The sequence below is a fragment of the Salarias fasciatus genome, chromosome 1 (genome assembly GCF_902148845.1).
Source record: "Salarias fasciatus chromosome 1, fSalaFa1.1, whole genome shotgun sequence".
Classification (NCBI taxonomy): Eukaryota; Metazoa; Chordata; class Actinopteri; order Blenniiformes; family Blenniidae; genus Salarias; species Salarias fasciatus.
Window position 1 is genome coordinate 10,660,708 of NC_043745.1, and position 16,859 is coordinate 10,677,566.

A 16,859-nucleotide genomic window follows, 5' to 3' on the forward strand; every position below is an offset into this window, starting at 1 on the left:
TTTTTCCCCTTCCTTGCCCCCCTCCCTCGGTGGATGCCTGAGTGACAACTGGTTGTACACTTCTCTGGCCACATGTGAGAATGCTGTCAGGACTGGCTCTTCTGCTGCTCGTCTGCCTCCACGTGCGTGTGCAGGGGAAGCCCCGCTCGCAGGTAGGACCCGCTTCACCTCTGCCAGGTCCGGGGGGGGGGGGGCTCATCCATGTTCTGATCTCCTGACTGTAGCAGTTGCATTGCATGATGCTCTGCCCGTGGCTCTTCTGTCCGTTTACCAAGACGTCTTGGCAGTTTTCGATATTTTGCCGCATGCGTTAGAGAAATTCGATCCCATTTATAGAACCTGGTGATTAAAGCTGATTTGATTGTGGTGTTGTAAGTTTGCAGAGCCTGACGCTCCTCTGTATCTGGCTTCTGGTGGCTGCAAGCGGCGCTGGGCAGCGTCACCCCAGAACTTGGCCTGTCAGAGCAGCCCTGTGATGCTGCAGTCCGTTCGCTGAGTGTGGGATTTACTGTACGGCTGCTTTTTTACTGTAGCCCTGCTTGCTGTCGAGGCTGTTTATTTTTCCACACCACATTCAGTGGCTGCTTGTGGGATTGGGTTTCCCTCCTAGAGGAAGACTCAGTGAGTCAGGCCTGTCCCGTTTCTATAAAGATGTACTCGTAGCTCTATTAAGAATCGACCGGGACCTTGAATTAGCTTCCAGTTCTCCTCGGCCGGTTTTAGATCCATTGCATCGGTGAGTGATTAATGTGGCTGGTGTCAGACTTCAGAGGTTTATCAAGAGCCAAGATCTTAATGAAGATGTCCATGCCAGTTTTATAGGACTTTTAACTTAAATGGCACACATTTCAATGTGTCAAATACCAAATATAAATTGGACACCTGCTCTGCTGGCAGAAAAAAAAACTGATGGAGTAAAGTTGGGCACTTTACCAATGTATACAGTCCTGTTTGTATTTTTTGTTAAGGTTCTTGGAGTATTTACAGACGTTACTCTATATCTATAAATTATATATAATTTATAGATTTCCTCAGCCTGGGGTCTCTGGAGATTTTAGCAGACTCTCTGTGACTATAGAAGACTTGTAGTTCATCACAAGACACACACCGGCAATGACACACTCATATTCACAACCATAGGCAATTTAGAGTCAAACACTAGGCTCAGATCCATGTTTTTGTAATGTGGGACAAAATTGGAGTACCTTCAGAACCCCCCCCCCCCCCCCCCCCCCCCCACACACACACACACACACACACACACACACACACACAGAGTTATGTTTGAATGTCCCATCTTTGAATATATTTTCTTGACAAAATTTTCAAGCTACTGCTGTCCAGCAATTAGTTTAAATAGGTACTATCCATCCATTTGTGATTTATTGTATTGTGTGCAAAATCAAATTTTGAATTTTAAAGCAAAGTTTTGTGTATTTTCAGTCCAGGAATAAATGTAATACCAGTTGGTTTACCGACAACAAATAATAGACAAATAATGTCCTTTTAAACGGCAGCGAATGTCTTAGAAAGTACAAACCACAAGAGATGTTCTTCATCCCTGAATGTTTGATTTAGCTGAGCTTGCTCTTCAGAGATGGTTTATGTTTCTGTTGACAGTTCTGCGTGCATTACAGTGATATTTTGATGATGATCCAGGTCAACATTTCCCTCGTCCACTATTACCACAGCTGTACACGTACCCACCGAGTCAGGTCAGGATTCAGTCGGTGTAGAAATAGCTCCATGTTCACTTCCCAGTATTATTCGCAGCTCTGCGTCACAACAGCATGGAGGCCTCAAACAGGAGGAACATTCTGGAAGTGACCTTTGGACACCTGGCCAAGCCAGCTACATGACAGATATGCACGAGGAATGGTGACTTCAGGATCACAGCGAGATGAAGAGCCAGCTTCAGGTGCTGGACGTTGTTGACAAGCCGGTCTGATTGGCTGAGACACAACATGACGTCTGTGCCACGCGGTTTGTGCCTGCGTGTGTGTGTTTGGTGCTTACATGCATGTGTGTGTTTGTGTGTTTTCCTCACACTCCTGCTGTTGAACCATGAGAGGGTTATTTTCTGTGTCTCACTGGAACCGTACGGTGTTGTAGATAAATGCTGGGTGACTGTTTTCATCCAGTTTTTCTTCATTGTAAAATCAGCTGCTTAATGACATAATTACAAACTTAGAAATAAGAATCCCTTTTTTTTTTAATGGGAAATGATCTGTGCAAATGTAAAGGGGGAAAGTTTTTTTTTTTTAACTTAATTTTTTTTTCTCTTCGATCCCTTAACTCTTGTTTAAGGCTAGATTGGTTTTGTCATTGCGTTGGCACCCATCGATAAACATGCACAGAAACACAGTTCCTGTTAACTGTTGACTTCTCTTTATGGATGTTCCCGGTAGAAATCGAACCTGTTGACTCCGTCCTGCCGGGGCTCGGTAGAAACTGTGCTGTCATCCTGTTCCTAAAACGGTCCGTCCAAATGAGAGCAGTGATGTCAGGAGAAACCCTCGGCCTTTTAATAGCTGTAGATTCATCGCTCTCGGCGCTATTTCTGAGTTTTTTACAAGCGTGGGATCCTTTAGCAAAGACGCTGTGCCCTCTGCCCCGGGCTGTGAGGGCAGTCTGTGGCGTGGATGAGGCCTCTCTTTACTGGGGGGGATCAAAGGTCTTGCAACTAATGCCTACTCTGTCTTCACAACTCGCAAAGCTACCAATGCTTTTCAGCCTTCAAAACATTGTGTGGAACTCCTGATTTCAATTTTGTGGCTATGGGAAAGCTGTAATAAGATTTGAGAACTTGCTTACAGACTTTTTCTATGAGGACACTTACACTGGACCACAACTGCCACTTGCTTTGTCTTCAACTATTGTGTTACCCTCAATGATCCCTGCTGCGTTCCTGTTTTGGTTTAACACATGCTGCTATTGATTTTCAACAAATGTTGTGTTGTGGAGAGCAGAGGACTGGGCGATTACAGTCAAAAACACCAGGACTCGGGTTTGTATCTGTGGTTACTAACCACATTGAGTTTCCTGCTCGGTGTTTCCATTCCACCAAAGCCAGCAGTGAAATCCAAAGGGAAAGGAGAGAAGGAATAAGCCTCGGAGCTTTGAGACAGTGATGATATCACGTCTTGTGTGGTGAGTTTAAAACTGGACCACAGTATGTTTGCATCATTTGTTTGACAGATTTGAATCGGTTATAATGCTATATGTGCAGTCACAGCAGATATACACACTGACTATGAATTAGTGAGGCGATGCTTTCCGACATCGAACAAACACTTCATCCCCTCTGAAATGCATTTCTAAACAAATGGCACAGTTTTACCGGTGTGGTACAGTGGTTGATACAGCACAAAGATTTTGTTCTGATTTTAAGTTACATGTTCTCCCATTTCTTTGGTTCCTCAAAGTTTGCTTCTAAATCCAGACATGTAAGTTTATATTTGCACAACCTGATTTCTTCACTTTTTGTTGAACCAGTGCAGCAGTTTTTTGTTTTTTTTTTCCTTGAGGTAATGAGAAATTAAGCGATGCCTTTGACTACTTGTCATTAACTTCAATCTCTTGGTTGTATTAGTGGTAAAATTTGATCTTTTTAAGACTTCAGGCAGGAAGGCAGGTCTTTAATTCCTGGTCAGCTATGTCTGATCCTTAATTAAGATTAAATGCTATGGTTGATTTCCAAATCTTCTCATCTTACTATTTAAAGCCACTTGAATGTGATTTTAGCAAAAAAAAAAAAATCACAACAAACTATCTCCGTCTGTGGTCTGGAGTACGACAGCATAATTTAAAAACCTGTGTGGAAACAGAAGCACTCACATGTTGCTTAAGGTCATGCTAGGTTCAGAGGAGACTCTTGTTAAAGGAGTCTTAAATACTGTTTGGGCTTGAAGGACACACACACGATACCGTGGTAAAACACTACCACCACAATCTACTCGGTCTGGACAAAAGACTTTCATCAAGTTGGTGATTTATCGTCAAGTCGGTAAGATTAGTTGGATCAGTTTTTGGTTTATGTAAATCCATACAAAACTGACCGTCTGTCCATCCGTCTCCTTTCCCCACTGAGTCCACGCTGTGTTGGCATATGGAGAGTAAAGAAACCCACACACTCACTGCAGCAACCTGTAACCTTCCAAGGCTCTTCTTGGAGAATCTAAACTATTCCCAGACCAAGTGAGAGAGAGGGAGCGCTGGTCCTCCAGTGGGTCCTGGGTCGAGCTTTGGGCCTCCTTCCAGGTGGAACATGTGCAGTAAATCTCTAATGGGAAAAGACCAGAGAGCACCCAAACCCCAACGATCCATCCTCCAGTCACTCATTAATAAGACAGCAGGATACTGCAGAAGTGTGTCAACAAGATCTAAAGGATCTGTTACAAAATGACTGGGATTGTTTTACCAGTTAATGGAAATTATATACACGCTGGAGAAAGTACCGAACCCGGTGTATAGCTGTATCACTGTAGCGTTGCTTTGACACATTGGCTGGGCGGTTGACTGATTCACGCACTCTGCTGAAGCTGCATCAGTCGGCATGAAATCCAATGATGACGCACATTTATTTTATTCCACGGGTGCTCTCGACAGAGAGATACGTTTTAGCTGTCATGCACAACTCAACAGCTGTTATGCAAAGAAATGAATTGATGAACAAATAAAAGCAAGAAGAAGCAGTAACAACATAAAAAGCTGAGATAAACTACTAACATGCAGACAGGTCTTATAAAGTCAAGATCATGATTTTCCAGGGTCATAAATGCATCACAGGTGCTGCAGAAGAAGAAAGCTGCCACAGGGAGCAGGAAAAAGAGAAAGCAGCTCCACAGCTGGTTTCAGATATGACAAAAGGGAAGAGCTCACAGGAACTTCAATGATTGGAACTGTAAGGCGTTACTGGTAGGAGTTGTGGTGCCACACAGCTTACTTTCTAATTCATCCATCCAGTAGTCACATGACATTTGTTTCCCAACTAAAGCATCATCTTACAACCTAAATCTCTTTCAAAAGCTCAAAAAGTAAAAACAAAACAAACACTAATGTATTTTCTCCAGAATAGCGTTGCGAAAAGTTCCGATGAACCATTGATGTGACCCGTTGTCTTGAAAGGCTGGGACTTCTTCCAGATCTTACAGCTTACAGTGTATACTTCAAACAGGAGGCAGAGAGGACAGTAAATCAGGCGCAGCCACTGTTTAATGAAGGAATGTCACATGTGATGGCTGACGTGCCGCTTCCTCGCATACAGATGTGTTTGAAGTGCTGACTGAAGTCAGAACAGTGTCGCTGGCTCCTGCTCATTAAAGCGGGCTAATTTTCCACAGCATCCGCGGCATGTGGGAGGCAGATGCTGGTAACCGTGGCAACCACCTCGTGTGCTTAATGTAAAAAACGAGAGGCTTTATTATCACACCAAACCCCCCCCCCCCCCCCCCCCCCAAAAGAACTAACACTAACCTGAAAACTGTATTAAATCAAAAACCCCGTTACTGATTTCTCATGCCGGAGATCATTGGAGGATGTGTGTAATTTCATTTCCAGACACAACATCACGTCCTGAGCTTACTTCCACTGTAAATTCTTTGTTGCTGGGATGATGTTGCCTCTGTATTTCACTGCCTGGAAGCCAACTTATTTCTATATTGCCTTTCCAGATGTGCCAGAGTGTAACAGCTGACCTGGTCATGATCACTTCAGTGGCTATTTGCCAACGTTTTACAACCTCTCTATGTGTGAAGAGCCGTAGAAATCCCCGATGTGTGCACCTAACAGCCTCCTTTAACCTTGCACTCATAAATGTTTCCAAATACCACTGCTTCCATCCTTCAATGTGTCTTTGCAGTATGAGCTAATCCAGTTTTTAATCAATAATAACAATCTGACATGTGTCTGCTGACATGAATGGGTCACAGATCCTCGTTTTTTGTTATGGAATTCATTTGTTCTTTTGTTTGTAGAGGTAGAGCTGTTGCCGTATGTTTAAAGACAGAGAAATATGGCTCGAAAAAGAGAGCAGCAGTATGTCTTTCACCCCGCTGGTTCTTGTTTTGGATTTTGTGCTCAGTATTTAAGCTGAGCAGGAAACAACCAAGACACAGGTTAGAAGGTTCTGGTGGGAATCCAGCCTGGATTTATGTGGATTAAGACTTTGGGGGGGGGGGGGGGGGGGGTTTCTTAACCATTGCACCATCCCTAGTCTAAGAAAACATCTTTCTTTATAAACAGCATTCTCTTTTTTCATTATAATTTCTTCCATAGTTTGGCTGTACGAGGACCGGAGACGCATCGTTTCAAACCGTACCATCAGAAAATTCTGTGCTGGAAACTTCACAAGGGGAAAACCTCATGTGGTCCCTCATTGTTCGACTTTATCTCAAGAGAGGGAGAGCAATCACATGGACTCTGTTTTCACATAACCATGTCGGCTACAGTCAGAGCTGTGGAGGGCTTAAGGCTCATAGACTGCAACTTTGGCTGACTCCAGTTTGTGACTTGCTTTCCCAAAAGCTGTGGATTTTTGAGTGCACAACGTCAGCCGCCACTAAATCAGAAGTGACGAGGCCTGCAACATATTTCAATATGTTAGAATAATGTTATCCTGAATGTAATCTGCTTACTCCAGAAATGGAGCAAACTAAGAATCGAGCCTTTGTTTGAGTTGCATTTCTGTGCAGGGGAAAAGGTTGATGTGAAAGTCGTCTGAGAATGCAGACGTGGTTCAATATTCGACCTACTTTGAAATCTCCAAATGGTGGTTTGGGTGCAGAGCTGGATGTTGTTGGGTCATCACATCACGTTGAGTCATCGCCACTGCCAGTCAGTACCTGTTGCTCAATTCTGTGTAGAATGATGGCCGTCATGGTTATCTTGGTCTCTGTGACGCAGGTCTGACATCCATGAACACCCGTCACTGTGCAGCATCAGAACCAAGAGTTGAGATACCAAATTACTTAAGGTAACTCATAGATGCTTCATGATTTTAATATATTCAAAATAGGTCTATGCAGATTCAGTGATATCTCATTATTATGAAAAATACAGATTACAGGTTACCCAACATGCTTAATTATGCCTGAGTAGTCATAATTAACTAACAAGCATACTTAATCTTGACTGTAAACAGGCAACCAGTTACTGTAGCACTCTGTGCAAAGCACCTGTCCATTATGAACGTAAATCCTTTTAAATGCAATGAAAATCAGACATGAGTTTATAAAATCATCAGACACAACAGGAAGTGAAACTTAGATGGGTTCCGAAAGATGTTTGGCCACCCCAGCATAAGACAAGGTTTTTATCCTTGATCCAAATATTGTCTTTAATTATTGAAGGCAATAGTTTGATATTTTAAAGTTGTTTTGAAACTCAAGTATTTTACCAAAAATATACATTATGTAAATGAAAACGAGGGAGAACGCTTCATTCCAACAGAACACAGGGCTTCTCTTGCAACAGAACATCAGCAGGGCTTACGTTGTCAGCTTGTCATTTTTCAAAACAAAAGAATGACCGGATGTACAGTTAAGCAGCGGATGAACAACAAGTTTGGACGGAAATCAAAAGGAGTCAAAGGGATGCGTGGTGTAGCGTGTACGTGATGGCGCATCCAGGTGTCTCTCTGGACTGTTTGTGGTTAAATGATTGAAGTTGGTGTATTATGGATGTGAATGGAAGGATGCAGGGGGTTTTCACATTAATCTTTTATGCATTCAACCCCTGTCAGTCGAGGCTCCCATGAAGGAACTTATCACTCCTGTTTTTGTTTTGTTTTGTTTTGTTTTTTCTAACAGTTGCTGCAATCCAATTCAGAGACATGAAGGCAGCATCTGATGATGGACAATCAATCCTGAGCAGTATGTCAGAGAAAAAGTCCTCCTGTCCTTGCAGTCAGTTCGTACCGATCTCTTCTGGACCTGTAGTTGCGTGTCAGTCTTCCAGGCCGACCTTTCAACAGAAACTCAGGCCTGGAAAATTTTTCAAGTTAAAAAAAAAAAAGAAAGAAACAAACCTGGATTGACACTGGAAATAAAACGAGTGAGTGTAAAGGTCAAATAAGAGGTTGTGTATTTCAAATTGGTACCAATGTCGTGAAGACATCCAACTACATGCAAGATATTGAACTCGCCTCGTTTCAGTTTCCCCCCTCTTCCATTCACCCACAAAATCCATCCAGCCATTAGAAAATGATTCATTTCTTGCTTGCAACTGGCTTTCAAAATGGCTCATTTACAATCCAGAATCTTTCCGACGCTCATAATGACTCAGTGGTGTTAACAGTGTTATATAAGCAAAGCAGCGTTGAATTATCTGTTGTATATCCAGTCAGTCACATTTAAAATACAGTGGCGGTGCTGACTGAGGCTCCTGGCAGGTGGAACAAAAACTCACGCTGCATGATCATACCGTGTACACACTGCAAATACACACCATAACACTGGCTGAAAAAACCAAACGAAAGGTTTTAGTCTCTACAAGAGCCACGTGCACAGAAACATTCAAACCCTGGTCTGCTGTGACAGAGCTGCAGTGCTCCGGTCAGCTTGTTTTTCCACACATTTCAAACTTGATTTACTGCAGCAGAGAGGAGCTGAACGCCTGCACAGTGCACGCAGCCCCGTTGTATGATATCACGAGAGCGTTAACTTTTCATTCATATTTACATTCCTTGTGTGGAGCAACAATCCAGGCCTCCTACGTGGATAAAAGCTCTGTTATTGTAAGGCGGCTGTAACTTAACGCCAGAGCTGTCGGGAAGAAATGTGGCACCTTGGCAGCTTAACACTTGCTTAGTGGTAAAGACACAATTATGTGATACCTGCCACTCCATCTCCTGGTGTTATTTACCACATAAAGTCACTGCCTCGAATGTTTAATTCATAGAAAAGAAACACGGCTGCATTCATTAAAGTGAAGTCGGTGGCTGGGAACGATTTTCTACAACAGCACGAGCGATCCAGAGAACTGTGAAAAGAACTTATTAAAGACTAGAAGCTCAGTGGTTTGATTGTAAGTTATTCAAACGCTAAACAGGAATCTGTGCGGTTGTTTGCAGTAAGTCATTTTAAGCATCATAAAATGACCACCACTCATAAATTGAATGTGGAGACGCATTATAAATTGTGTGAAAAATGCGGATTGTATTCCTGCTTTGGAGCACAAAATTCTAACCAGATTTTTTGACATGTGAAATTACATTTCGAATCAACAGATTCTCATGAACAACAAGCTTCCAGAGTGCTGTATTGATACTTCATATTGTGTCCAACATCTTGAAAATCCTTCAACACATTTTCCTGCATGATGATCTGTGAGTTTTCAGTCATGCACACTAGTCAGTTTTACTAAGTTTAAAAACAGCCCGGCTTTAAACACAAAGAATAAATTATAGCATTGTACGTGAAGGAAAACAACTCTTTGTTACTGGGCTGGTACATTTAAAGGTAGTGTGTTGTATCAATGCCTGAAGGAACTTGTTTTGTACTTTTTTTTTCTTTTCTGAGGAAATTAAAGGTCGACTTGCTATTCAGTTTTTATTATGAGCAGAGTTTTGTGTTGAATCTACAAGGCTTCTGAAACATCACCTGCAATCTATCCAACTCAAACACTCACTTGATATTACAGCCTGAACATCGAGAAGCAGCTTTACATACATTTGCATTTTAATGTTAAGAAACTATTTGACCTAGAATGTTCTACGTAAACCCAGAAATGAGCTCAGCTGGGTACAGAAGTGCAGATTGTACCTTGTGGAATCAGTATATACTCCTACAGATTTTATTTTCTGATAATGAACTAGGTTTTCACCTCACCTTGCTCAATAAAAATCTGTCTGAATGTAGTAGAATGCCATCCATAAGCGGCCTAATGGCGTAATGCCGCTGTGCTGTAAAGAAAGTCGGCGTGTCTCAGGTTCAAGAGGTCCAGCAAAATAACGGTCGAGGCTTCTTCTGTAAGTTTTTCGAATATCCGAATTCTCATGAGCCCACAAAGTAGTTGTTGTTGTAATAATTATTTGCTTTGGGGTTAAACCTAACTTTTAGCCCCTCAGCCTGCAGTGCACAGTTCACTCGGCGGCCATCACTCCAGCGACACGGGGTCCAGGCACAAAGGTCTCAGCCCCACTTAGTTCTCAGTATTCAAACATTAAAAGCTGGAGGGATTTGAAGTGTCTGCAGGCCGCTGAGGACACGCGTGCACTTCAATCAGAAGGCTCACCTCCGAGCACGTCTGTGTCTAATTCTACATGTCTTCATGTGTTTTCTGCCGGCAGAAAAAAATCTCCAGTGACAAGTGCCTTGAAGCTAAGCTGTGCGAGTTCATATTGTAGCGAAAACTGGATGAGCTTCACCCGGCTGCGTCGTGTGGGAACATCCCATCAGGGTTTACTTCACCGTGGTCGTGTTTTCAGTGTTGGAGAGTGGACTGGGAGAAGACTCTTCCGTTTTGACACGTCTAACGATTTCCAGATGAGGCTGGCCTTCTGCGACACTCTGTTGATGTTCCAGTGAAAAGCAGGCCGATCGCCTTCACCAGACTCCGCGGGCCACCCTCAGAGAGGTGGTTACAGAAGCAATGACGTGGTCTCAATGTGACGAAACCAGAAAGGACTCCGGAGCTTCGTCCGTCAGCCACACTGAGGGTTTCTGCTTTGGGTTCAGTTGGGAAGAGCCTGGTGAGGTTCATGTGTTCCGACACCAGAAAGGTTCATGGTAAAGGTTATCGCTGTCTGTGACGGCCTGGAGGGGAAACGGGGCCGTTGGAAAGATTATTCAGGGAGACGGGACTGTTTGGTACTGGCATACCATTTTGAAAAAGTTGGTTTTTGACAGTTTAGCAGTTTTACAGTAAAAGTGATTCAGCTTTCCAACACATCCTGCTTTGTTAAGCATAAAATCTCTTTGGCTCAACTTGCATTGGCAAAGTAAAAATCCAGTTTAATATCAACAGCTACAGCATTTTTCCTTGTCAATCCAGACTGGAGGTGAATGAATCACTGTCGCTGGAGCTGTTCTCCTATACTACTTAGAGATTTCAACAGGTTTCCATCTAAACTACAGCTCATAACTTCTCACCATATATATTAATCTAAACTATTAAAAGAACATGCGTTTCTTCCCCTTTTTTTAAGCAAAAGCTGCATTGTTGCTGCAGCTCTTTGAATTCAGGTTAAAGAATTTAATGTTGAAAATGCAGAAAGTTTTAATTCATTGCTAATCGGTGGCTAATCAATGGCCTTTATTTCTGTATTTAGATACCATCTCTTTATGATTATACAGTAGCTTTGTATATCTGTATATTTCTACCATGGAACGCTGCTGTGCTTCTGTGTTATAGTATGATGTTTGGTCATTGAGAACGCCCCCATCCAGCTATGTGCTGCTCTGCAACTTAATTCCTTGCTCGCCACAAAAGCCTTTGGCAGTTTTATTTAGTTATTTTTTTCTGGGCTCTTGGTTTGCTGTTCTTCTCTCCCATCACTTATTTCCTGTGTGGAAGGAGGCATGTCGTGTTTATTTTGGCCCAGGTGGCGTTTTGGCCAGGACCGCTGTGAGCCTCTGTGGGTGGGAGAGCCCGACTGGCCTCCTGAGTTCACCCCGCCTGAACGGCTCTGTTCCTCACTCCACCTTCTCTTTCTCCTTCATTCCTCTGCTGCACACCTTTTGCTCCATTTTTCTTTTTTGTTCTGGGCTCCCGATGATTTATGACTGCCGTAGAGCTGCAAAATCCATGGAGATGACCGCAGTTTTCATGACTTATTATCCACATCTTGTAATTTTGTTTTTGTCATTTGTCTTTCTAATTTGCCTTGGCACCGTGCGGCCGCACGTCGAGCCCGTCAGCCAGGCTCTGCTCCACTTTGCTGAAGGAGTTATATTTAACATGACTTTGTTTCTGCGAGTGACAGCCAGAAGCTGGAGGCATTATGTCTTCAGATACACGTCTCGCCATCCATCTGTCCCTATATTGTTGACACAATGCTCCACAAATGTATTTGAGTTACTTTACACACATATTCACTTCCAGGAGAATTCTAACCAAAGTGAAAGACTTTCAGCATCTTGTCAATTTATTAATAAATAATGAGAAGAGAGGTATTGAAATTACAAGTTCTGGTAACATAACTGCTTTAACAGACTCTTATTGTGGTAACAGAGCTCATGAGAACCTAAGTTAAAAAGAAAAAGCTGTTATTTCTGATCATTGAGAAGAGCCAGCTGAGGGCAGGCCACATACGTAGGATGTTCCCGAGTCACGGCGAGACAAAAATCACTTTAGGAGAGATCAAAATTCGACAGGACGTGTCGGATGAAACTGCAGACAGAGAAACCTCAGCTGTGTTACAAGCTCATGAAAATAAACTGTTGACTGCAGTAACTGGTACTTCTGCATGCCGTGGGCCGAGTTCAGAGATGAACCATTGTCTAAATGCTCGCACTTCTTTAAAGAAACAAATTAACAATAGAGAAGAAATATCAACAGAACACCCAAAGTAAACTACCAGCATGAAAACACTTCAGGATTAATGGGCTGCTCCCCCTGCAGTAGTTTTAAAACTTGTAAGATGAGCCTTGGTTTTAATGTTCAAGACCAAACAACCAGTCAATTCAGTTCATCGATTTTCCTTCATTGTTAAAAATGATTGGTTATCGGCTTGCCACTGTCAAAGGCAGGGCTGGTTATAGTGAGTCCCTGATTGTCATGGCAACCCTTTGAATTATCTCAATCAAGAGAGAAATACATGTTTGCTCTAACTAGTCAGATCTCACAAATAAGTGATTATTTCCAGAACACCTGAACGCCTTCAAATGTCTAACAAATATTAACACATTGTTGTCATCCAGAGATGTAACATCTGCCCAGCACACAAAAATCTCATGAAACGATATTTCTATAGAGAAGGGAAATGGTGGAAAGTTAGTATGAGCTACAGAGGCCTTAAGTGTACATAATGTAAAATGCAGAAGGTCGAAATTACCTGTAATTCTCCTTCTGCTGCCTTTACTTCATCGATAATATGACCTCAGACATTAATGTCAACTGTAGCTTTGGAGATTTTGGCTGAGGCACAAAACCGTGAGGCAATGACTCCACTCTTATTCACGTTGGTTTCCGAGTGCACACATTAGCTTGGAGGGAAGTGTGTTTATCTTCCAACCGCGTAACATTCTCAGTAAGTCGGCAGCAATCGGAGTTGACCGTGCAGCCAGGTGAGAGCCTGCGGAGCGGCCGCTGTACAGTCGCAGAAAGCTGTCGAAGCTCTGTCAAATGTGTGTCAGAAGTGGTCTGTTCTGGCCGTACCTCGGTTCAGCTGTGTGTGTGTGTGTGTGTGAGTGTGTGAGCGCAGTGCAGCCAGTTTGAGCTGCAGGACCACCTGTTTGCACAGTGAGCTGCTTTTACTGCTGGTTTGAGTGAATTTATGGACTGCTGATGTTAACGGATCTATTTTTACTGTGCCCAGGTTTCCTGTAATTTATTACCATCAATGTGACACAGAAAATTCACACCCTGGAGAAAAAGGAAGGAAATCATGGTCTCGGTTCAGAAGCGGTCAAGGCAAACACAAAAGAATCTTCCGTCAAATAACATGAACCCTGTTAATTAGCAATTCTGTTATTTCAGTTAATGTCGCTTTATGGGCTAATTTAGCAGGTCCAGGTTGAATTAGCCAATTCTAACTGAGACTATTTTTACAAAGCTATTTTTATGTTTCTAATATCCAGGATCCTATAGTTTTCTTTTATTCAGCACATATTTCAGTGACATCTGTTGGGCTGTAACGGTAATATTTCCTCGTGCTGTCCTCTCGCCTCTGTTTCCCAGAGTCTCGGCTGCGATGACTACCTCGGCTCGGACAAGGTGATGGACAAGTGCGGCGTGTGCGGCGGGGACAACTCGACCTGCAGGCTGGTCTCAGGGTTGTTTAGACACAGCTTGACCAAAGTCGGCTACCACAAGATCGTGGAAATCCCGGAAGGAGCCACCAAGATCAACGTGACGGAGATGGTGAAGAGCAAAAACTACCTAGGTGGGTGGTCAGAATGTGGGTCAACACGTCACTCGGGTGTCAACAACACAGAAACCTAAGCTAAGTAGGGCACCGGTGCTCAGCGCGGTCTTCTTGCTTAAGATGCGTTTGCTGCTGCTCGACATGGCTCTACAGTCACTTTCTTTGACTAAATCAAATTATTTGAATTGGGTTTTTCGTTCGAGAGTGTCACGGAGTGTTCCCCATATGCCCAGGATGACTTCACCCACTCCCATTGCCCAGTCCGATGCATCCGACTTCTTGTTTTGTTTTCAAAGCAAGAATTCTTTTTTATTGTGGGGGAAAAAAAATGCAATATCCATTCTGAAAAGGAAACATTTATTTTCACTGCTCAAAATTACAGAAATTTTGGAAATTAAATGAAACATACAAAATGTTAATAGCAATAAGCATTAATAACGGTACAAACGTAGAATAAAGTATTAAGAAAAGCATGTTGACAATGTGAAGAATGTCATGAAGCCTTGATGCTAATAAAAATAAAATGTTTAAAGTAATTAGTTTCACCTGTGCAAAATGAAAAGAATTACTTTTGGTCTAACATTATTAAATCCATTCATTGAACATAAAAATTCTGCACAAAGACCGTTTATTCAGAATACGAGGGAGAAAACACATTTTTTGACTCTCCACGTGTGGCGATGCTGAAAGAGCTGAGCTCCTGGGATCTGCAGAACAGCAGAATTACACAATAGAATCTAAATTTGTAATATTCACCTCTCCTAAATATTGGGACTTCTTGCTTTTCAGAATGCTTACATTTACTTATATTACCATTCTGTATTATAATCTCCAGTACTTCTCTCTTCTCTTCGATTCTGTTGCCGTTTGTTCTATTTTTTTTTATTATTATACAGTGAAAGTGAAGTCAAGAATTCCTTGCTTGTCATGTACAAACTTCTCCTCTCCGAAACTAACAGCCCAGTGAATGGAGAGGAAGAGATGAATTGAAACGACTATCTGAAGCTGTTGCTTCTCCGGAGGGGCTGATACAGCAGCTGGGATGAGACGTTTCATTTAGAACAGCAGTTACACATCAGTGACATTCTGTCTGGCCTTTTCCATGCAGCTGATGAACCGTGAATGAGTGTATTGGAGTCAATGAGTCAGTAAAGTGACAGATTCAGTCTTTAATTCAGACTCGCATCAGTACGATGGAGCAGCTTCTCCATGGCGGTCGGCGCGCACATGATCTGATCTGGCCGACGACTGCTCTCACTTCTACTTATCCTCTGCACACATTTTCATTATCTCACCATCACATCGCTCATTTGGAAACTGTCATTACCTGCTGCAACATGCTGCTGCTGCCATCCGAATATTATTTTTACACTCCAAACTCCACTTTTAGCAGCCCATAGTCCTCTGGGAGAAAAATCACAGTTGTCAGTATGCTTGGGTTTGCCATCTGTCATCCTTGGCGCCATATATTAAAGTCTGCTTTTGCATTAAAGTCCTTGAAACTTGATGCATATTTGCAGTGAAACATGAGTCAAAACTGTCAAATTCTGTAAACTAACAATGAAAGGTTTCCGTTTTTGTGAATTCCAAATAATTTTTTTTCTCCAAATTTAAGTTTATAAACAATGAAATTTATTAATCGTTACCATAAATTCACCTTCAGTCCGGTCGTTTTTTTTGATGATTACAAAAATGATCCCAACTGTGTTTCAAAGCTGTGAGGAGATTTGAACTACAAGTTTAATATGTTACACCACAACTCAGCCCTGGTGCCACTGGGAGACGTGAAGATGAAGCAGGTTGAGGAATTTGGGTCATTTTACAATAGTACCCCTTCTCATGCATTCATGAATTTTAAATTTGAGGCCTCGCTGTGTTTGCTGGAGTCCATGTCTAAGGTAACGGCTAATTTCACTGGCTCGCAGATAATGTAGTGTTTTAGTTTCCATCCTGGTTTGCAGTTTCATTGGTTGCCGTCAGCTGCAGCGCTCTGCTCTCATTCCAGCTATAAATATATGCAGAGAAAATAAGAATCTCCACCACATGTAGTGTTAAGTTACAGCTGAAATGCTCGACACCCAGGGAACCAAAAAGTTCGCCAGAGGTCATGATTAGACAGTTATGTTTAATTTCTTTCATTATTTTACTACAAGTTTGCTGAATCCAGCCGTGAGGGAGCAGCCACTTGAAGAATTAACAATAAAATGAAAATCCCCCCATCATGGACCCGTGTAGCCCTTCTCTTTCAGTGGGGCCTCTCATTAAAATGCCCGATACAGATAGTTGATGTCTTTATGGAGGTAAGACAGATATGCTGCCTGTTGGAATGTCGGACATTGTTTCAGGAGAGCCCCAACGCAGCAGACGGTTCAGCGAGGAGCAGGAGGCCCCTGATTTAGCCCCATTCTTCATGTGAAGAAAGTGTATAAACATGCTTTCATTAGTGAGTCTGTCCCTTCAAGACCAACTGTCTTTGTTTTAATTAAGGAAAGGAATTCAGGTAGTGAGGCTGGGAAGAATGAGATGTTGGTAAGCTGTCAAATTCCTCTCTGCTTTCTCCCATCAAATAACAGTCTTAATAGATATAACACACACACAAACACACACACGCACACACATTTGCAGTGTGAAATCCATTCCCTGGCCCTTCACTACTGTTAACCATCACATATTGTGACTCACCCTGACCGTCAGACGTCCCTTTGCCCTGAAACCTCAAATACAGGTAGACTGGTAGAAAAGGTTTGCACATTCAAAAAATGATAAATGTTCGAGTTCCTCTAATTTACAAGACCACCAAACATTGAGCACATTTCATATTTTAGAGATGTTT

At 42.5% G+C, this 16,859-nt stretch overlaps 1 protein-coding gene across 1 annotated transcript in view; it reads left to right on the plus strand.

Moving 5' to 3' along the window:
- Window positions 1-16,859, plus strand: part of thsd4 (thrombospondin type 1 domain containing 4) — a 48,168-nt gene that overhangs the window by 23,546 nt on the left and 7,763 nt on the right. The window contains exon 8 of the mRNA XM_030089441.1: window positions 13,840-14,044. Coding sequence (XP_029945301.1) covers window positions 13,840-14,044 — 205 coding nt within the window. The remainder of the gene's footprint in view (window positions 1-13,839; window positions 14,045-16,859) is intronic.